The 23098-nt window shown below is 41.9% G+C and overlaps 2 protein-coding genes across 6 annotated transcripts in view; one reads left to right on the top strand and one right to left on the bottom strand.

The window, feature by feature from the left end:
- Nucleotides 1–23098, bottom strand: part of LOC133341828 (synaptotagmin-2-like) — a 389152-nt gene that overhangs the window by 260274 nt on the left and 105780 nt on the right. The window lies entirely within an intron of this gene.
- The window catches only part of LOC133341821 (ras-specific guanine nucleotide-releasing factor RalGPS2-like), a 210483-nt gene that overhangs the window by 102779 nt on the left and 84606 nt on the right, over nucleotides 1–23098 (top strand). For all 5 annotated transcript variants that reach the window (XM_061550583.1, XM_061550582.1, XM_061550581.1 and 2 more), the window contains exons 6-9: nucleotides 40–123; nucleotides 8853–8942; nucleotides 9587–9679; nucleotides 12361–12487. In XM_061550583.1, the coding sequence (XP_061406567.1) occupies nucleotides 40–123; nucleotides 8853–8942; nucleotides 9587–9679; nucleotides 12361–12487 (394 nt within the window). The remainder of the gene's footprint in view (nucleotides 1–39; nucleotides 124–8852; nucleotides 8943–9586; nucleotides 9680–12360; nucleotides 12488–23098) is intronic.

Here is a 23098-nt window from a genome sequence, read left to right as displayed (position 1 = left end):
TTAATCGGGAAGGTGCTGCCTGTGCCGTGTGTTTCGCAGGAGCTCTCGAGCTGTGGGTGGAACCGCAAGGAGAAACACAGCCTGGCGCCCAACGTCGTGGCGTTCACTCGCCGCTTCAACCACGTGAGTGTCCCTCTCGCTCTCCCCCCCCTCTCTTGCTCTCTGCCTCCCGTGTTTCTCCGTGCCAAATCCAGTGTCGGAGACCCTCTGTCTCTGTCTCCCTGCCAAACGCAGTGTCAGAGGCCCTCTGTCTCTGTCTTCCTGCCAAACGCAGTGTCAGAGACCCTCTGTCTCTGTCTTCCTGCCAAACGCAGTGTCGGAGACCCTCTGTCTCTGTCTTCCTGCCAAACGCAGTGTCAGAGGCCCTCTGTCTCGGTCTCCCTGCCAAACCCAGTGTCAGAGACCCACATGTCGAGATTATGGTTCTGTCTTTTTCATGACCAATCCAAGTTTCATGCAGATGATGGGGCTTTGAAGCGTCTATGAAGAACACATGCAACTTGAGTGGATGTTACAAATACAAAGTTCATTAAGGTCCACAGTGTGCAGTTACTTTTTTAAGTCGAATTATTTTTGTAAGTAATTGTGCATGTGGATAAGTAATTTCACGCATTGAACAGTATTTATGTTATGCATAAATATCGGAAATAGGAAATTTTTAGTTATTTTCTTATGTTAGCCACTCATTAGAATCAGATGGCCTTGGAACATTTGTAGATTTCATACCAAACATAGGCATACATATATCATTTCGATTAATATTTGGCTAACCTTTCCCAATCAATGACTGTAGTTTTCAGTTGGAACGTACTTGCAATCTATTAGGTCATAAACATTCCTAGACTTGTGAAAAAAAATTTCCCCCTAATGTAAATGGATGCGCTGTTGTGTTTCTTTTCTCCTGCATTTACACAGTTTTTTCTTTCAAATGTTCCATCCTGATTACGTTCAGCTCGACCGTCGGGGGCCCAACCAGTCATAGAGTAGACAGTCGGTCTAATGCGCAGTGACCAAAAATAATATCACATCAAATGTCTAGACTCTGCTCCCTTGACATGTAACTGAAAAGAGGACACACATGTTAACAATCCATCATAGTAGTTTCATAGTTCTTGGGATATAAAAAAAACACAGAACAGAAATGAGCATATGAATAAGTAGATGAATAAATACACAAGTATGTACACATATATACTCATTTTGGAGCGAGGGAATGGGAAAAGAACCTATTGCGTTTACAACTCTTTCAGGATCACTTAACAGAGTTTAATATTTAAACTACGTTTTCACTTGGCTTCTCGATGTGTGTGAGGAGAATGCCACATGTAATTGGGCTGCTCTGTGTTTTGTTAGATTGTATATATGTTTTAAAGGAGGTTTAACGGTAACCCATGTGCTAATTTTCAGTGTTCATTCCGGTAAGCCTGTGAGAAGGCCCAGTTGTGTTGAGCAGCATCAGTCCATGCTGGGCAAGTGAAGAGCGGGATCATCGTATTTCTCTCACAGCCAAGTGTTTTACAATCCCAGCATGCACTTTCAGTAGCTTTGGCATGGGAGGTATAATTACCTTGGAATGGTGCTTCAAACTTTTCATATCGTCGTAACAAAAAAAATATTGCAACAATTTATGTGCTTAATAAAATAGTTATTTTGTTTTTTTTTTTGCATGTACGCAGTCCTGGGATAATAATTGAATGGTGCAAAAATATGAAATTTGGCATACTTAACAACATGGTTTTCAGCTATGGTATTTGTGTTTTTAGCAAACAAGGCAAAGGCTTTTACAGCAGCGCTTAAAGTATGGGCACCCGACAGTTTTTGTTATACAAAAAAAATACTTACCTTTTTAAACATTAGCGACAGGGCCTATATACCATTAGATGGCCGTGCACTTGGGCGCATTGATTAGTCTTTTGAAAGGCTGGGAAATTTACCCAGTACTCAGTGGTTGCTGGCTCATTGTTCTAACATAGTGTGTACACTCTCTAGACCGCACCTCTCCAACCCGCACATCCAGTTAGCGCGGTTGGCTACGTACGGTGCAAAAGAAGTTCAACATACAAAGTTTTTCACTATAAATCCTTTATATGCGTGGCGGCTAGAGTCCTCTCGTCCTCTGGCTTGAGATGGTTGCCACCTATGGGTCAGATGATTGTCTGCCACCATAAGCAATTGGTAATTAAATATTTTAAAACATTTCCCTAAACAGTGTAAAATTTTGGAAAAATTTTTTCACGAACATTAATTGTCTCGCACAACGAGTCTGTGTGCAAAATGACAGCTCGATTGGGTCACGGGAAGTGGGTTAAAAAAACGACCGAAAGATTTGCACGGTCGTAAGCAAGCAAGCAAGCACGCAAGCACGCAAGCACGCAAGCACGCAAGCAAGTGAACTTAATATAAAGGATTTAAAATGTCAAATACTTACGAGACTGCCAGGTTCGCATTAAAGTGATTTTCTGCGTTAATGTGTTTTTGAAGCATTACTCATCTCGTGTTTATGGCCCTGAACCAGAGAAATACCAATAATGTTAACCGCTCTGATAACTACAGACTTAGCGCAGCCTGGAAGCGTATTATTAAGTAATACACAATACGTATTACATTTTCTTATAGAGGAATCACATACTAATTAACTGATTACTAATCTATTATATAATTGCAATACCTCCCCCCCCACCTCCGCCTCTGATCTCGAAACGTGATGGGGTTCAACAACGATGATGTCGTCCTGCTGCACTTTTTAAGACCGGAAGCAGGTGGATGGCTTCACTATTCTGGCAAATCGCCCGAAGATGCTGGATATCATTACCAGCGAAACGTCGTACTACTCAAATTCGAAATGTTGTGGATTCACTCTTCAAACACCCCGGTGGGCTGAAGAAGTAACTAATATGCGTTTTGTTAACGTAACACATTTTTTACTGATTGGCCGTGTCGGGTGGTGGAGAGGTCGCAACACATTTATACTTATGCGATCTAACCAAAAAGCCTTTATTATTAATAATACTGGTCGTGAAAGCCTACGTGTTAAACATACTGTGTCTAGTTGGGTTTTTTTGTGGACACGTTTTACCTCGGCTTAAACGCTTGCACAAAATAAGCTGACAGATCTTCTTGGTTCTTTCGGTAATAATTTATGATAAAAAATAAAAAAAATTGTAATTTTATTATTTCCCTTCTACGTGACTTTACCGAAAGAACCAAGAAGATGAATCCCTGCAGTCACGAAAGCTTTAAATCGAAAGCTGACAGATATATATATTTTTTTCTTCCAAAATTATCCTTTACGCATTCACCTGTGGCCCGGACGTGTTCACGTCATCGGTTTCTGAAACGCAGCGAACCCCTTTAATTTATTTTGGGACGCAAAGGCCACTCAATGGATGCCATAACCACGTGAGGGGAGCTGCGGTGACCGTGAATTGATGAACGTCTCCTTTTATTAATTGCAGTGCATTTAATTCACAAAAAGGAAAAATGTGCAGCACTGAAATTAAATTGCTCCCGCCACTGCTGACGGGAAAGGCCTCCAACCAGAGCGAGCTGCGTTGGCTTTGGAGCCTCTGATTAGCACGGTTTGGCTACGTACAGTGCGAAAGAAGTTCGACATCCATAATACACACATCGGGGGCGGGGGGGGTATTTTGGCCTACTCTTTCACACTGGCCAGACGTCTCGGAAGAGGTTTGGGTACCCACATTTTACCTAACGACATGCGAGCTGAAAATCGAATAGCTGTAGTCTAACAATTTCTACTGCTGGGGGATAGTGTTGGCGAAATGTTCCCATTTATTCAATTACCGTGCCAGAAGATTGAACCAGCAGACTGGATCGCAAGTCCCTTCCGCTAACCATTTTCACCATGGCAGCGTCCCATATTTACTTTATACTGTATATGAATAATGAGCAAGGAGGAAATCTCATCTCCTTGCAAAATTGCATGCATTTCTTGTACATTTTAGCCGATGGGTCTTCTAAACTCATACTTTCCAGCAAACATTTCATTAATCAGGCAAACTCTGGACTGGTTTCAATCTTCTGTGTTGCATCAGTAATCAGTCTGTTAAAAGATTCCTGTTTTTTGCCAGATTTGATTATTGCGCAAAATAATATACTGTAGAGAGTTTTCATTTAATATATTATCTTCAAAAAGTTACTTTAATTGCATTTTAGGTTATTTTTACCAGCTTGGTGAAGCACAGTCAAATGGAATCTCCCATTTTTCGATTTAAAGCTTTCGTGACTGCAGGGATTCATCTTCTTGGTTCTTTCGGTAGAGTCACGTAGAAGGGAAGTAATAAAATAATAAAAATAAAACATAATAAAATAATTCTTTTATTATGTTTTATTTTTATTATTTTATTACTTCCCTTCTACGTGACTTTACCGAAAGAACCAAAAAGATGAATCTCCCATTGTTAGGGCAGTCTGACGAGCAACACTTGGATTGTGTATACGTTGGACTTCTTTTGCACCATACATAGCCAACCGTGCTAATCGGAGTTGTCAAGAATATCAGAAGGAAGATCTTTCCAGACGGCCGCAGAAGCGTATCTGAAAGTGGCGCGCGATGCGGTGACCGTCTTTGTTCGATGGCGAGCCAAAAGCCGCTGCGAGGATGACCGGAGTTCGTGTGCTGGTTTTTGCTCCTTGACGAGAATCAGCAAGGTATCGTGGTTCATTTTGTGGCAAGCACTTTTCGTGTAACGCGTGCGCCCTTGTAATGTATTTGTTCGGCAAACCGGAAGCCCAATGCTTCTCGGATTCGAGAACATAGCAAGTTGACGACGTCATTGGGTATAGCAAAAGTAGGCTTGGGGCAGGACACGAGCGTAGAATGGATGATGGCCGGTGGTCGAGACTAATGCAATAGTGGCAGCTAAAGGTGGGAGCACGCCTTTTGGAGATAAGAGTAACGAGATTGACTCGCGTACTGGAGCTAGATGGATTGTTGCATAGTGAGACGGCGAGAGACGGTGATGGCTTTTGGGAAGGCCTTCATCCAGCAGTGGGTAGAACGTGGCTGGTGTTAACATTTTCACTTCTTCAATAAGGCACAGTAAATGAATACAGGTGGACACACGAATCGGTTAAATGTGTGTCTTAATGTAAGGAAACCCCGCGAGAAGGGTCTTCTTGTAAGTCAAGGAATATGCTCATGAGCAGAGTATGGGGCTGGCGTTGTGGCTTCTAGCCAATAATTAAAACGTTTACAGCCCTTTCCATTTCAACTTCACAATCGGAGGCACACTTGACTCAAAATAACTCCAAGCAGTGGAACAAAACACGTAAAATGATTTAGAGGTATTTAACAGTATTTGGATCAGTACACGGTCGGTGGATGTTTGGAATGACATTGCCAGGCACACATTCCAGTTACCGTTTACACTATTAGCTATGTATCAAGCAAGTGTTGATATGTTAGCAGTACACGATTTCCCTACATATATACACATCAGTTATACTATACCGTGACCACAAAAGGATGCTCCTCGAATTATTGTTGTACAGGTACTTTTTTTGGGGTTAGATCGAGTAAATATATAAATGTGTTGTTAAAACCCGCCACCACCCGACACAGCCAACTAGTAAGGGTTGTCACGTAAACAGAACGTGGCCAATTCGTCACTAGTACAGCACTAACCGGTGTGTTGGAGAGCCAAGCCACAACATTTACAAACTGAGTACGACGCTTCGCCAATAATTACAACTAGCTTCATCAGGCGACAGCCAGATTTGTGGAGAAGTCTTCCTGTTTCATTTGGGGGGGGGGGTTACTGAGGCAACGTACATGATGCATGTGCATAATGCGAGCTCTTTGAACTTGCCTTCCTGTCTATTTTTCGATTTAAAGCTTTCGTGACTGCAGGGATTCATCTTCTTGTTTCTTTCGGTAAAGTGTGTTGGGTGGTGGTGGGTTTTAACGACACATTTATATATTTACCCGATTTAACCCAAAATTAAAAACCCATTTATTTTGGATGATATTGGTCGCGAAAGCCGACGTGTTAAACTGTACAGGTTCTATATGCTTGGTTCTTTCGGTAAAGTCACGTGACTTTACCGAAAGAACCAAGAATATGAATCCCTGCAGTCATGAAAGCTTTAAATCAAAATGTGCAGGTTCTGTTCGCTTGGTACAAAATGAGGAGTTGTGATCAATTTCAAAACCTGTTACTCATTTCAGGCCGAGTCGTCCAGAAGGAGGGAGGCCCACAGCAGTTTTCATGCACCAGTTGCCATTTGTACGCAGTACCAGCAATCGGAAATATGTGAACAGGATTCATCTTCTTGGTTCTTTCGGTAAAGTCACGTAGAAGGGAAATAATATAATAAAATAATATAATATAATTTTATTATGTTATATTTTTATTATTTTATTATTTCCTTTCTACGTGACTTTACCGAAAGAACCAAGAAGATTAATCCCTGCGGTCACGAAAGCTTTAAATCGTAAATATGTCAACAGGACCTTCACACTGTTGCCCAATCTTCTACTGCCATATGCACGCACGCTAACCACACTCTACAAATATACAAACAGTGTGGCTCTTCAATGCGTTTTCAGATTGTGCTGTTGTTCATTACGATGTCCGACGTTTCTCGCCACGTGCCGTGTGTGCGCTGCAATTTTTGAGAGCCGATAAACACGCGGCACAATTCGATGACACGTCGGAGAGCTGCGCAGCATAACCGTGAACACCTACACAGTCGTAGTATCCAATCGGTATGATTGAGTTCTTGTTATGGAGACTGGGCGATCATTCATCGATGTTCGGTTGCCAGGTTGTTGTGGGCTGCGTTGAAGGTTGCCATATTCCGCTCCTATGTATGTATCTTGCGCTTATTTTGCACCGTACGTAGCCAACTGTGTTCATCGGAGGTGCTCCTGATGTAATTATCTGGCTCCACCACCTCAATATGAACTTATTGTTGTTGCTTTACATCAATATCAGCCGCACGACGAATAAGAATACATATTTCGATGTAAAGCTTTCGTGACTGCAGGGATTCATCTTCTTGGTTCTTTCGGTAAAGTCACGTAGAAGGGAAATAATAAAATAATACAAATTAAACATAAAATTTCGATGTAAAGCTTTTGTGACTGCAGGGATTCATCTTCTTGGTTCTTTCGGTAAAGTCACGTAGAAGGGAAATAATAAAATGATAAAAATTAAACATAATAAAATAATTCTCACGACGTTTCGGCCACAATGCAAGCAGCCCTCCTCAGGTGAAGAACAGGTCTGTCGGGAAGACAGCGTCTGAATGAAGAAGAATACATATGTGTAAATTAGAAACACTTTTCAAGGCAACACTCATGTGCGTAACCTTGTGAGCATCGCTTCATAGGCAGACGGATGTGCGTGTAACGATTGGCAGCTCTAATAGGCTCCGCATACGCTGTGGTGACGTTTGTGTTTATTAGGAGCATGCAGCTGTGTTTTCCTATATCCATGTATGGTGTTCCCATTGAAGAGCGCTGTCTTATGTTGGGAGTTCTTTAAATAGTTGTTTTTAATTGAAATTATGCTTTTGACCTTAGAAATAGTATTTTACGTTATTGAAATGCGGCTCTCATGTATGACTGTGAATTACCGTCGTCACAGATTTGGCTTCAGTGTTTTGATAATTTAGGGCAGTCAAAGCAACTTTAACCTTTCGTCATGTTGAACGAATGTCTCCAGGATTCAGTCAGTGGGGGCTTCATGCAAGTTGCAAATCTTTGAGATTTGGGACTTATTCTTTTGAATTAAACATCGCTTGTGGTTGTCAATTGTTCACTCTTGTGAATGACATCTTAGTAAGGAGCCAAACATATTTGCACTCAGCATGTTTAATGTACACAAAGGTTTTGTTTTCACAATAAATGGGAAGTGCTTTCTGCTAGTCATACAGGACATTCCATATTGCGTGAGTAATTATATATTTTGGTCAAATTTTTGTAAACAATTTTTTGTCCCTTCTGACAAATATCCATCACGTCCTAAATGCAAGTATATTCCCACGCTAAAGACGTGTGTGTGATGGGATATTTCTCGAAGAGAGAAAGCCCTTCAATAGTGCGAGTGAGAGAGACATCGACAGCTGCACATACAACTATGCCTGCATTGGAATGAAGGTTCCTGTTGAGTCTCGTACATTTCCACTCTGTTATCACAGTACAGTGAAAGCAGTCCCATATTCATCTTCTTGGTTCTTTCGGTAAAGTCACGTAGAAGGGAAGTAATAAAATAATAAAAATAAAACATAATATACAGTCCCATATTGTTTTATTGTGCCCCGCACTGGTGATTCGAGTAAAGAGCTATTGAAGAGGAAATACCGTTCCTGTTTTAATTAATGGTTAAAACAAATTGGCTCGTAGAAATGCTCTTAATTAATTTCAGGGAGTCACAATATTTGTACGCAGAGTTCATTTAAGTGCGTGACACCAGCTTAATCGCATCGCGTTTTGTCACTTTAAATAATGTGCCATTGATGAGTAGTTTTCTGCCATGCCAGTGAATATATAAACACATGTACTATCATGCACAAATCTTGACTTAAAGCTTTTGTGACTGCAGGAATTCATACTCTTTGGTTCTTTCGGTAAAGTCACGTAGATAGTATACTCTTTGGTTCTTTCTGTAAAGTCACGTAGGTACCTACGTGACTTTGTATGGATTCCTGCATTCACGAAAGCTTCAAATCACGTAGATAGGTTGTGTTGCGATCGAAACGTCGTAGTTTTTTTTGTTATTTTCTTTGAACATATCTACGTGATTTTACCGAAAGACCCAAAGAATATCATGCACAACTTAATACTTCATGATCTTTGTGTGTGTGTGTTTGTTTGTGTTTTCCAGGTCAGTTTCTGGGTAATTCGAGAAATACTTGAAGCACAAACTCTCAAAATCAGAGCTGAAATTTTGAGCCACTTCATCAAGATCGCCAAAGTGAGACCTTTTAACCCACAAGCAAAGATGCACATTGATTTAGTTTTGTCTTGGAGTGACTTATTTAATTGTACACCTTTATTCCACATATTGCCATGATCACCAAAATGTTGATTATCATGAGATGTTTGAAATCCATTGTGAGCTCAAGGCATTATTGCCAAATCCACTATCAACATTCAACTAAGCATGTGAAATTATCTCATGTCACGTGTGTTGTGATTCGCTCCATCTCCTCATTGGTAGATCTTTTAAGAGCTTTTACCCTTTTGGTCTTTTTTCTACCAGCAATCATCTTCGACCTTTATCTCGTGTGGTTATATGTCTTACGCAAATACGTGTTTTTCCTAATGGTCAATACCATTCAATATACATTGTTGGCTATGCGTAATTAAGAATGCAGAGTCGTGGGATGAGATTTACAAATTATATTGATTTAATCATTGTGTTTTATGCCCCTTTCTCTTGACTTCAGTAGTCAGGGAGCCATCCGCCAGTCTTAAATGTGCACCACACCGCCAAGTGAATTGAGCCCCTTGACATCCACACATGTCCTGTGTACTTGCGCCGATGTAACTCGTGATGTCTCTGAAATGCTCTGATATTGACCTGAAAATGCCTTGCCCCCTCTAACTGTGTTGCAGAAACTTTACGAGCTAAATAACCTCCACGCCCTCATGGCAGTAATCTCCGGCCTCCTCAGCGCTCCAATATTCCGCCTCAGTAAAACATGGGCGGTAAGTGGCCACACCTCTTTCATTCAACGGAAAACACCTTACAGTGTTCATCTTCTTGGTTCTTTCGGTAAAGTCATGTAGAAGGGAAATAATAAAATCAGACGCTGTCTTCCCGACAGACCTGTTCTTCACCTGAGGGACGGCTGCTTGCGTTGTGGCTGAAACGTCGTGAGAATTTTTATTTTATTATGTTAGATTTTTATTATTTTATTATTTCCCTTCTACGTGACTTTACCGAAAGAACCAAGAAGATGAATCCCTGCAGTCACGAAAGCTTTAAATCGAAACTTTACAGTGTTCATCAGTCTATCTGGCCTCTTGATGTGCCATTGCCCCACAACACCTATTTTCTCTATATTTTCCTTTTGAGGCGATATTGTTGGCAAATGTGTTGCATTTATGTTGTTTGTGCTCATGCACCACTGCCCACACAGTATCACAATCATATTTATAGTGTTAGAGTTCCATTACACTGTATATCATACTATGATTAAAACAACATCTATGCCTGGAGTTTCCTGGCTGACTGCTGGCTGGGTTCCTCTCCACCCCAACAATAATTCCGTTTTTATTCTAATAACTCCGTTGTGAGCAGCTTGTGGGCCACTGCCACTGAAATTCGCTGGGTAACTGGCTAAATGGAATTGTTTTTTTCTGTAACAAATAAACATTGCATTGAAATGAAACGAAGGAAGAAATTCAGAAGACATAATCGTTAGCAACACCGAAGAGGTGAGAGTGATGAATAGAGAAGACTGATACAGTTCATTTAGAATTACTCTAAATTTTTAATTTAGGCTCCTATTAAAGTGTTTTTTTTGACAGAATATTCTTAAAATCTAGGTTCAATGCAGGTTCAATCCGGCATAGCAACCGAGAGCCGATGAGATTGCGCGCAATTCCGGCTGAATTGGTCAGAGGCGCTACATCATTGGAAATGCTACAGATACTTTTTTCTCTTTTTTTTTTCTTTGTGAAAACAATTACGTTTCTGTGTGACGGAGACCGCCCTTTGCGTGTGCGCAGACAGATTGTGTGTATGAGAGCCACCTGCTGCTGCTGTTCGCTGTTCGTGTTCGTAGTTACAAGGAGACTTTCTCTCTCTCTCCCCCATTTGATGAAAACTGCAAACATCTGTTTGTGAAAGAAAAGCTTAGAGTAATAAACAAACTGTGAAAGAATAATTGTTAAAGGGAAGGCATTACACTGACAGGAAATTATGTAATGTGAGTGGCATTTCGTCCACAGCTGAGTTGACAAATAACTCACACAATTGCAGATGTAATGGGTCAAATAAAATGTGTTTTTGTTGCTGTCCACAATCTGCACAAACCTGGAAATGTTTTTCATTCTTTTAAACTTGCTTTAGTCTTTGTTGTAAAATGCATTGTTCTAAATACGAGTGTGAAATGGGGAAAAACTGTAATTATTTTAGTAAGATTTTTCTATTCTTGTTTTTTTTTAAGTCTGAATGATAACCTAGCTATATATGACAACGGGAGTTCATATAACACTGATCGAGCTAAAGTTTATTATGGTTTTAACAATATACCAGCCCTGAATTATTTACACAGACTACAAATAACTCCTTTTATCTATCTGAGCGTTCACATTATATTATTACATTTTTGGGTATTGTTTAGCATCCAGTGGGAATTCATTGATGAAATTAAATAATGAGAAGTGAAGCTAAATAATCTCTGTAGCATTGAACTTGTGTGGAACTTAAGACTTGCAAACAAAAGACACCTGAATACATGCAGCTGCCCTGTTTTTAATGTTACTATTTGTCTAAATTTCTCAAAGATCTTGCTGTATTTGTCAGCGTTGACTCATCGTCAAGCAGGAATTTAGCCCTTGGCATTTGAATATATTTCCACGTTTTACTAGAAAAATGTGCTCAAATAAACACTGTGTATATATATATATCACATTGAACTTCAGGTTTTAGGGTTTAAAACATTAAAATCTGAACTGTTAGGATTAAAACCTTTCTGATTTACCACGTATTTACCTGTGTCAAAGAATTCTGCTGTAACTTTCAAGTAGCTTCTTGCATGGTGAATCAACTTGGTATATAGTAGCAAAGCTTTTGCATTCTTTCCTATTCTTAGCCATGCACATACTTGGCATATTGGTGGAGAGAACTTTACAAAAGCATTGACTTTTTGGACGAGTTGTATTCTCAATTTCAGGTGATATACTTCTTTACGGTTATCCAGCCAGATTTCTCATGTGCTGTGAAATTGAGGATTTTATTTTTGTATTTTATAGGAAATTAAATAATCCTCATTATAATGGACCATTTGTATATGCTACATCCAAAATATTGTATCTATCCGCTGCTGGGCTAGGGGCCTGCCCGCCCTGTGTGGGTCGCGGAGTCTTTTGACCAAATTCCATGCTGGACATTGCAGACAGCGTGGTGGTCGTGGAAGTATGGTATAATGCTGCGCAACAATAGATCATCGTACTTTAATACACTTTAATGGAATAATACTGTGTGTATCATGCACGATATCACACGATCAGTGTTGGCCAAGGTCTTGGATAAACTTTACCAATCAATAATACATCATTGGAGTAGAGCCTGTAGTTTGGTCTTTGTGTGTGTGCAGATTCCGTTCACTAATATCTGCCTCTTGGCCCTCGCTGCCCCTCCCTGCCTCTCCACTGCCCAGTGCCTGAGCCGAAGGGACAAGGCGACCTTCGATAAGCTCGACTACCTGATGTCAAAAGAGGACAACCACGCGCGATTGAGAGAGTACATCCAGAGCCTCAAGATGACCCCCTGCATCCCCTACCTGGGTAAGCGCGTGACCTCGCACGTCCTCGAGATGTCATCTGTAAACCACCGACGCGTAACGAGTTCCTGTAAACCGTCACTTGCTTTTGTTGCTGTTGTTGCATTGATCATGGCCCCCCCATAGTTTAGATCAAGTGCCCTTGCCGAAAACATCTGGTAGTTCGGAAACATTCGTTCACCAAGCCTGACACCGCCGATGAGAGAGACCCTGTAGGTCGAAACCGGTGCAGGGTTTGCTCGTCCAAACAAATGCTGTTGAATAATATTGGTCTGAAAAGCCGATCGGAAGATGGACTTAAAATATTTTTTTATTCGTATGTGGAGACAGATTGGAGGTCTGCTCATATTTCCTTGAGAGCGGTGTTTCTCAAACTCTTTTGACCCGCGGACCACTCAGCCGATGCCAACCACCCAGCCCCCCGCTCGTGGTGACTAAACGCATTAACTTCTCTCTCTGTATACCAGAAATACAAAAGGATTCGTATTACTAGAACAATTTTTTTTTAACACAGCTCAAAGGCTGTTTAGAGGTGGGGGGAGGTGCATAGGCATTTACACCTTAGGGCTAGGGTAGTTTAATCAGGGTAGTTTACCTAACTTCATTTTTAAATGAAATATCAGGAGTAAAATATGAATTGACGTCCAAAACAAACGGTAAAAAACATTGCCATTATTGTCCGGATCAACATGCGTTCGCATCAAAGCCCCGCGGACAACCTGGAGGAGCGTCGCGGGCAACCTCGTGGTCCATGGACCACACTCTGAGAACTAGCGATGTAGACCACCAGGTTGACCTAATAGAGCATCAAAGTGCATTACAGATCGTGTGCATGTGTAACAACGACTTGACACACTTTTTCTTGAGATGGCACTTTATTGAAGACACGTTCACTTGACATCAGACGGAGACCCCACTGCAACAACCCCGAGTCTCCCGCGCATCTCCCTTATATACCGACCGAGGCCACGCCCCCCCTTCTCGATCATTCTCTCTGACTCTGGACGCTCGCTCTACCGGCAGATTCCACCGTCCTCTTTCGTCACCTAACCACGCTCCCTTCTCGAACATTCCCGTAGCCACCAGTCCCTTCGCACTCACAGCTGACACCCATGTCATTACCTCCCGTGGCCACTAGTGCATTCGGACTGCAGGCTGACTCCCCTGTCATTACCTCCCGTGGCCACGAGTGCATTCGGACTGCAGTCTGACTCTTCTGACATTACTTCCCGTGGCCACTAGTCCACTCACAGCGCATGTAGGCTCTCCTGTCATTACACATGTATGTATGTTGAACTTCTTTCGCACTGTACGTAACCACCCGTGTTAATCGGAGGTGCGAGATCAATTACTGCTGCTGCTAGTTTTGTGGTTTCCAGAATTGTACGTACATGCATATGTAACTATGTTGTATGCAATAGTCAGGAATAAGGCAACTATTATGCACGTTGTGTGTGTTCCAGAGTGTTATCATTTTGCTCATCAGTGTAGACCGTGCTGATAATATAATTACAGTTATGATTACTCTTTGAATTTACAGAACGCCTGAATGTGATCGCATCTCATAACGCTGCATGCTGCTCTTTATTGGTTTATATTGCACTTAACCTTATCTACAATGCAACCAACGATTTTATTTAACTGGTCCATTACACGGGGTTCACAATGTTTATCCCCTGAGGTTATTGCAATGTGCGCTGGAATCCAAGTGATGGATGAAATGTATGTACCAGCAAATAGAAAATGTTTGTTTAAGGACGCAGTCATGTGACATTGGATTCACAGTGAAGTGAGTTCTACGAAGTGGATCACTGTGAATACATTGCAGTGCTGATATACGAAATGGGGCTTTTACATAATTTTCCATATGAGGTGAAAACAAAGTTAGCAACAGTAGATGTTGTGATTATAATGATGTCTACTGCCACAGCCAGCATTTCATTTAAGGGCTGGCTGAGCAAACATCTCGCGTATTAGTTCTAAGTAGCTTACATCTTTTTTTCCCTCGGTCAATACCTTCATCCTCAAAACCTTTACCAGAAAAAACTCCACACGCACGTAACAGAAGCAACAGGACATTTTCCATCGTGTTTTTATTTCCAAACTCTTGAATGCGATTGGGACACCCGAGCACATCTGCACATCTGCTGCAGAATGTAGATGTTCGTCGCTCGAGTTTGGAGTTCGCTCACACGGTGTTCCAGGAACTGCTTAAGCGTTTTGTCTTTCGTGACGTGCGGGGGGGAGCCCGTCGGGACCGACCTGCTCTCAGTAATCGCCCGGCTCGTTTTTTAAGATTTGACCCGTACGTCGGCGTTGCCCTGGCCGACGACTCTCCGTGTCTATACTCCCGAACACGAGAAACACCCTCGCAGTGAGTGCACGCGATCATCGGCGCCCGCAGCACAATAAGCATCCACCCTGGCTGGCTTGGCACGAGGCCAGGGCTCGTCGAGGGCTAGTGTAGGTGAGGTTTCTCAGTGGCAGCAAGGGAAATCACCTCCTGGGGAGGGGAGGTAGAGGGGGGGGGGCATGGGGGGCAAAGGAAAGGGGAAGTGGTAGGCGGTTGGAGCGGACGAAATAGTGAGAGGTGTGTGGGGGGGCGGATAGGGTCAGAGGGGGTGGACAGGGGGTGCCGAGTGAGATGGGGAGAAGCGTGGCGGCAGGCAGGCAGGCAGTGCTGTTGTTCACCACGCTGCTTTGCTGTTGCACACAGTCCGCATGTGTTATGCCTTTGCAGAGGAATTCTTGTGTGTTTTTCAGGGGAGGGGGATTAACATGCGTCAGAATTTTCCCCTTGTCGCTTTTCTATTGAAAATGTCAGTGTCTGGGAGGTTGTGGCAAAAGAGAAGTACATGCCGGGGAAAAGTCTCTAACTTCGCTCTCGTAAATCTGTTGCATATGAGTGAAAATTTTCGTTTGAAATTTTAGACTCCTTGAGACTTTTCTGTCACGAAGCTTTTAGCCTCTAATAGTGAGGGCACCCACAGGTGTGGTGGCTTTAAAGTATCACAGTGTGACACGGTACTTAGTTTGAAAGTTCCAGTTTAGTGCTTTGTGAAATGTATTATGTAGATTCTGTTTCTATTTTACACACGTGTCTCATAATTTCACGAGGATTTTATACATTTATAGTCGTGGTAAATAAATAAAAGTAGAGAATTGATATATTAATTATATATATGGATTGTTTTTATTAAATGGAAGATGTTTTTTTTCATAGTAACCATGAAACTAATTAAATTCATAGATTGGTATATAGTTCCAAACAAAAGCGGCCCTTTAAAAGATCAAATAGAAAGAAAACCCATGGTGTAATGTGAATGCTGCTCCATTGATAAGTTTACCCCGCCGTACACACACAACGTATGCCAATGTAAAGAGCTTGACTGTTTTAATTCCAAACGGTCCAAATAGCTTTGCGCTTAGCTATTGAATGTGGCTCGAATTCAGGCAGCCACATTTGGGTGCAGCACAAAAACGAGTGTTGGTCCCGTGTCATCATCGTTTGCACCTCCCTGCCGCTGGGAGATCATGCGCAACATTCCGCCCAAGGTATGTAAATCTGCGTGGCTGCCGAGCAGGACCCGTAAATGTTGATGGGGGCACGTGAAAGAAAAGAGGATTTGAGCTCTCAATACAAAAAAAAAACACGTTTTCGCCATCATCATATTGTCATCATCATGCGATTATTTGCGCGCGGAAAAGATTTTTTTGTTAGCTGCACACGCAGCACCTTTTGTCAATCCACTGCTGGATGAGGGCCCTTCCCACGCCGTGCGGGCCGTTTGAGTTATTTGACCATACTTCACCACACTAGCCAGCATGGGTGGGTGAAGACGGGGGGGGGGGGCGGAGACTTATGCACATATTTCACCTGGATAATTCTTTCAGATGGTACATCTCATTTGCATACATGTCCAGTGTCAGTAGTTGACACATATGTTTGGAGATTTCGTTATTGCAGTTCTTTTTAAGAAAATAACAGATGTGCATTGTGAAGCCTGTGCAACTGAGTTCAGTTCCTGGTCATGGCTAACATCTGTGGCGAGTGATATTTTAACCATATAACTTATGAGACGAGCAATGACGATTCAAAGACTTGTCATGATATGGCATTGTGATTCGATTCAATAATAAATGATATGCATAACATTTCGGTTCATTGACAGTGTCGGTAGTAGCTTGCAGAGGTCACATGAACGAATCGCATATGTTCATTAGCAATTAAATAATACTATTCTCATTACAGTGGTTCCTTGCATGTGTAGTGAGACTAAGAATCGGTGTTCATTCTGTGGAATTAATTTTGTGCACATTTATTTCTCACACCACTGCTGGTGGAAGCCCCCCCCCCTAGAATGAGCTTTAGAGACATCTTAGAACAGGTGGGAGTACCCACACTTTACCCCACTACACGTGACCAGCACATCGACTGTGGTATACTTATTTATACTTCTGGGTGGAAAAAGGTGGAGGGGAATTTAGAAAGTTGAAGTAGTGAATTATAGTTCACGACAAAATGTTTTTTTTTCACGTCGATATTTAGAGCCTCATGACTGTACATTTAAGAAGCAATTCTCATGGTATGTATAATCTTACAATCCTCACTGTTAGGAAAATATACGTGGAGATATAGTTTTGAGTCGTATCCTGTATATTTACATGTAGCACTTTTATGAACCTGTGTATTCCACAAACCGGTCTGCTTTTTTCTAGTTACAGTTTCAATGTTCAATACTCAAACAGAATGTGTCGTTGCAGATGCACCTTCTGCCGATAAAAAAAATTGATTGCCAAAATTGCTTATTTCCATCCATGATCTAGCCGCCTGTGTTACTGAGCCGTTTTCAATTTTAATAATTGTGGTAGTTGATAGAGCCGCACGGCTGTGCCATGGGGAAACTCTGCAGCGTCTACAGGTGGAAAGCATTTGGCCAGAGTGGAACACTCTGAACCGGTACACTTCTTATTGCTTAAGTAGATACTTTTTAACATATAGTTGACTTTGAATGACGTTTCTTAAATAACACAAAAAAAATCGGAAATAAATTATGCATTGTTGCATAAATGTAAATGAATTTAAAAATCATTTTGAGAATTAAAAACACAAACTGCATTTTTAGGAGTGATTTATAAATACCAGCATACAGTGGCAACATTCTCTCTTAACGAACTCGGATTAGAATAAATTAAATGTGCGTGCTAAAGTACTTAAATTGCTTTTCCAAGTCATTTTCGTTTTCTCTTTAGCTTTAAGAAAGAAATAATGGTTTTAGCACAAGTTTAATTGATTACAGTACATTTCCCAATGTCAGTGTAAAAACGTTTCAAGAATCCGTTCCATTGATGTTGACACAATTTTGACATTTTCGAACATATCGAATGTTTTCAAACAAACAATGCAAAATAATTTACGATGGAATGGGTGCGACATTTGTGGGCTGTTTCCACTAAATTTAACTCGATTAGACGTGTTGTTTTAACTAAAGTGCGCACTGGCACTGCGTTGGATATATTTAAGTTAAATTGCCCATGCCACAAATGGCACAGCTCGCATGCCAAGTCGGCTATAGAGCTCAAAATTGTTTACATCGGGGGAGATTTACTCCAATTATATAATGGGTGAATCCATTATGGGCTCATGTTGTAGCTGAAAAGTGTGCATGATGAAAGCACTTGGCAGCTACAAAAGCCAAAGGGTACACATCCACAGCCCTGGGCCTGCAGATGGGCCATAATGCAAGTGGAATTAATTGACAGCCAGAGACCTCAGGAGCTTGCAGAATGAACCAGTGGATGTGTGTCCGACCCGCCTGCACAGTGTGGCCACGCCGAGTCTCCGTCTCCAAACAACGTGCAGTTCACAATACCATGCAGGAATTCACGGACCAGGAATTTAAATGTTGATTTCCAGCGGCCAGCCAGCATAACAATGAATTCTTAGGCGATTACCAGTGGGTGTGGTGGTGACCTTGTCTGGGCATGAAAGTATGGGATTTAAGAAACCCCTTTGGGAATCGACCAAATGCCCTCTCTTAATGTGTCCCTTTGATAATCTGGTGTGAACTCTTGTCAGGGGTTTTGAAAAGAACATTGATTATTCTTCTACTGTGAATTAGGAAAACTGGCTTCATTGTGCCATCCTGTGAAACAACGTGGGCATGTCTTTGGAATGTTGTGAACATGTTTAACTTGGATTATAATGCCATCAGATAAAACATTCCCATTTGCAGTTCACTTCAGTTTGTGTGGATAATTGTAATAGGCATGCTAACTTACTTTAAAGCTCACCTCGTGAAGCTATAAGAGGTGATATTGCAAAGCAAACAATTTATATAAATGTCCATTTTGCTGTTTAAAACACTTTGTACTCTTATTGCACAGTAATCACAATGCAGAATAAGTATCTTCCCCTTACAGGTGTTCCCCTGGTGATTGAGGCCCAGGGAGACCAATAGAAACAGTGAGATCACGATCCAAAAAGGATCAAATATATGTGCTCATGCCGTTTTGGAAAATATTGTGTTGTTTTTGTAATGTCCACATGCTAAGAAAGGACATGAGCTCAGCTAAAATTGCTGTTAATGCAACATTCCTTCGAGTTAAATTCCTTTTTTTAACTTCGCTTTGGCCTATGTTTGTTGTCCAAGAGCCATTTTTTCTTGTTTCGAATAGCTGGGGTAATCTGTAGCATGTGTTCTAGTTAGTGTTATTTTTTTTATACATGCTTACGTGATTAACCATGGTGAGTGCTTATAGAGGCCAGAGATGGAGAAAACAAATGTCTGCTTGCCAACAGAATAGCTTTCACATGAATATAGTCCAATGGAGATTTTGTATTCGAGATTTTCATAATAGAATAAGGGTTTTGCTGAAAAGCAGTGAAGTGTTTTACTAATTTTTTTGCCCACCCCTTGCTCAATTTTGCCTATTAAACAAGTGCTAGATTTACAACGATCCTTCTGACTGCAGCAACAGCAGTCGTTCGTTTGGCTGCTACCCTCTTAAGTTGTAGAGAGAGAGAGAGAAAATACGTTTCCTTGTGTTCTGCCTCGATTCTAATCACAGGGTGGTTGGACGGTGGGCAAAATAAATCTAAGTTACAAATTACCGGAGTATAATGTAACTAGACACCAAACATTACGACTGAGCTGTCTCGCCTAATGTAGATGCAAACGTTGCAATGACTTCGAGGTGTACAATTACTTTGAGGTGTGTAATCTCAACGGCGATAACAAATGTAATGGAATTACCTGTTTATATTACACGTAATTTAGATGTTGACCCCTACCGTGGCGGCCAAGTTTGTGGACACTGTGCGTCTGCAAAGCCCCCGCTGTTCCAAGGCTAATGCCCGCTACGGGACAGTGGGCTGGTGTTGTGTGACGTGCGGGCAAGTAATGATGAGGGTTTTGCTGGACCTTGGCAAGTTAAACGCTTTGACAGAAAGCACAGGCTCAGGGAGGGGGACTCCCTTGTGCGTCTGAACACGAAAGACAAAGACGAAGATCCCCGTATAGCCTGTAACACACTGTTGGGGCAAGTGCTGTTGTGAGCGAGCACCTATGAAGGCCACCACTGCACACGAGAGGGGGTGGGTGGCCAACACCACGCCTGTCCGTCTTTGTCTCCCTAGTGGCGATGTTTACACGCCGCACCAGGTACTAATTTGAGGCTGAGTCGACCTAGGGGAAAACCAGGACTGATGTCAGATAATTGTTACTGTTGTTGGCCGTTGAGTGGGAATGGAACTCGGGTCGCTGGTTTCGTAGGGCAGCGCGCTAACCGCTTCACTACCGCTCCCCACACGTACACACTTTCTTGCATATATATTTAAATAGGCAAATACAAAATGGTCAGCGTTTGTTGTATTTCATTGGCTTGGGCTGTATAGGTTTTAGTATGCACTTTTCCTTGAATATTGTACAGTAACTTTTTAAACAACCAATGACTTTGTTTTGCAAGGCCATAAATATGTAGAATTTAGCGGTGATGTATTGGATGGATGGATGAATAGGTTTATAAAATTATCATATTTTAAAACATGGCCGTTTTCTGAGTGGTAATTTTGGCTACCTTCAAATGCTATACATAATTCAGGTGAAGGGGGGAAGCTGAGCCCAGTGACCCGAGTTCGATTCCCTCCCATGACTAGCATCAAGGGTGGTTGATAGCTGAACTGGTTTTGCCATCACCCCTTTATTTTCACCAACGCACACTGACCACCGACACCACTGATTAGCACGGTTGGCTACATATGGTGGGAAAGAATGTCAACTTACATACGACCATCGTGGTGGAGTCCGGTATGGTCAACACAACCCCAATGCAGACAGTGTGGATTGACAATGGGCTATACATTGCAAATGTGAAATCACTCTACACGCATATCGTAAACTACAATTTACAATTCATGCTAAATAAATGTAGCTGCCCAAGTGGCTCAGCGGTAGAGCAAGCAGCTTGCAATGTAAAGGTTGCAAGTTCAAATAGCGGTTAGCGGGGGGGGGGGGTTTACTTGGCATATCGACCGTCCCTCCAGGATATACTGCCCCGCTCCCCCGCCATGAGAATAATATTATTTAGTTTATTTTGCTGCTCTAAATTTCCACGGGATGTCACTTCGTTGAGCCACCTTTTTTTGTGGCCAGATTGCTTCTGAAAAAAAAAACTAAAATGCCTCCGTGGGCTTTTTCCTGGGAAATAATAAAAAAAATAGTTCCGATTTATTTGTGTATATTTTTAAAGTTATTCGTTTACCTTTTCGTATACTTTGCACTTCTATCGTGTTTTTGTTTTGTTTGTTGTAACGTTCTGATCCACACCTACTGGACATCTGTGAAAAAGAGCTCGATTGCTCATCGGATTCCTCCAGTATAAATCAATATTCTGATTCTGAATGGGGATGTTCCACCAGAGGAGATGAGTAACTTCCAACAGTGGTCATTGAGTAGGAAATATTTTCTGTCATGAACCCAGAATACATAAATGCTTAATAAGATTACTGCAACAATAGATTTTTTGCATTTCATAGCGCAAGTGGAAGGTTTTGCATAGAGACCCAATTCCACTGGTTAAAGTGAGTTTTTTTTTCTTCTTCAGCGTCTCTGGTTTCCATAATTGCCCGTTCGGAAGGAGGAATTGTGAAACTGACGTGACTGTTTTTATTTCAATCTTTTCATTTAAGGAGGATGTAAATAGTTATTTTCGCTGTAATAGCATCGGCAGTAGTGAGAACACAATGATGTCAGCTCACAACAACGAGACATGGTAAATTCAGCATGGAAATAGTGTCAATTCAAATCAGTTCTCAGGAAGTAAGAAAAAACATGTCTGGTGTTTCCAGTCCAAAGGGTATGCGTTAGGGACGTGCGCCTCATTGACTGTTCTCCTTACAGCTGCCAAGTCCTCATTGTTGAGGCTGCTAACAATCCCACAGTATGAACGCGGTGAAGTGAGGATATGGGAGAGCTTCACATGCTAAAGTGAGGACAGCGGTCGCGTAGTACAGCAACAACTGCGCATTGGATGATATATCACGCACCGGTGCTTGCCGTAGTGTTTCCATTAGCACACTGGTTTATTGCAATCCAGAGGTTTCCTGTTCAATCTTCCAGCGTGGCACTTGAAACGAAATCTAAGTGCATTGAATGCCCCACCTCCGTCCATCCAACAGCATAAATGGCTAGACCACAGTCGTTTGACAGCTCGACGCGTGTGGGTGTGGTAAAGTGTGGGTACTCCCATGACATCTGGCCAACGTGTGAGAGTGGGCCAATATGCCCGCTAGAGCAGTGGTTCTTAACCTGGGGTGCACGCACCCTCTGGGAATGTGAGATGCCCTTTCTGGGGGTGCGAGACATGGGCAGATTTTTTTAGAAGGTAAATCATCGAAAACACAAATTAAGCATGAACACGTAAGTACAACTACTTTTTTCATGAAACCTATGTATTTATTAACATTCTGCATTTTTTACAATAGAGAGCCAAAGGTGTGTAAGGCTGCAGTAAAGGTTAAGAACCACTGCTCTAGAGGGAGCTGTCCAGAGTTGTGCAGAGCGGAGGTCCCTTCGGTCAGCAATGACATCGGCAAGAAATTGCCGGGTTGCACCTCTACCTTGTACTTATGTATATTGAACTTGATTCGCACCCTACGTAGCCAACCGTGCTAATTGTAGGTCACGTACCCCATCTTATCTTGGCAAAGTGGTCTTGCGAGGGCCTACGTGTGTATTGCATACCAGCCTAACTGTCTCTGAATTAAATGTGATGATTCATGCGGGGGTGTCATGATTCTCACCACCCCGTGCCTCCAATCCCCCCTGGCACATGGATGAATTGTTGCCATTCAGGGCCACGATTCGATACCAGCACCATTCTATTCGCCCCTCCCCCCCTCTCGATTGGCCTAACTATAACAATACCATATAATTAGCAAATAATTTTCCCGTATTTAACGATGTAGTTTCTTAGACATGCGATTCGATGAGTTTGTCGCGAGGCTTAAGCAACGATATTAATCGATGACAAAAAAACTCAACACGGTCACCAATATCACCACCAAATTGTTGTCTATTGTATATTTTGTTTGCAGTGTTTATTGACAAATGTG

This window comes from Lethenteron reissneri, chromosome 12, assembly GCF_015708825.2.
Source record: "Lethenteron reissneri isolate LAM-NWPU_2019-01 chromosome 12, ASM1570882v1, whole genome shotgun sequence".
In the NCBI taxonomy this organism is placed as follows: domain Eukaryota; kingdom Metazoa; phylum Chordata; class Hyperoartia; order Petromyzontiformes; family Petromyzontidae; genus Lethenteron; species Lethenteron reissneri.
The sequence above is the reverse complement of the archived record's forward strand: the minus strand, read 5'-3'. Positions and strand labels throughout refer to the sequence as shown.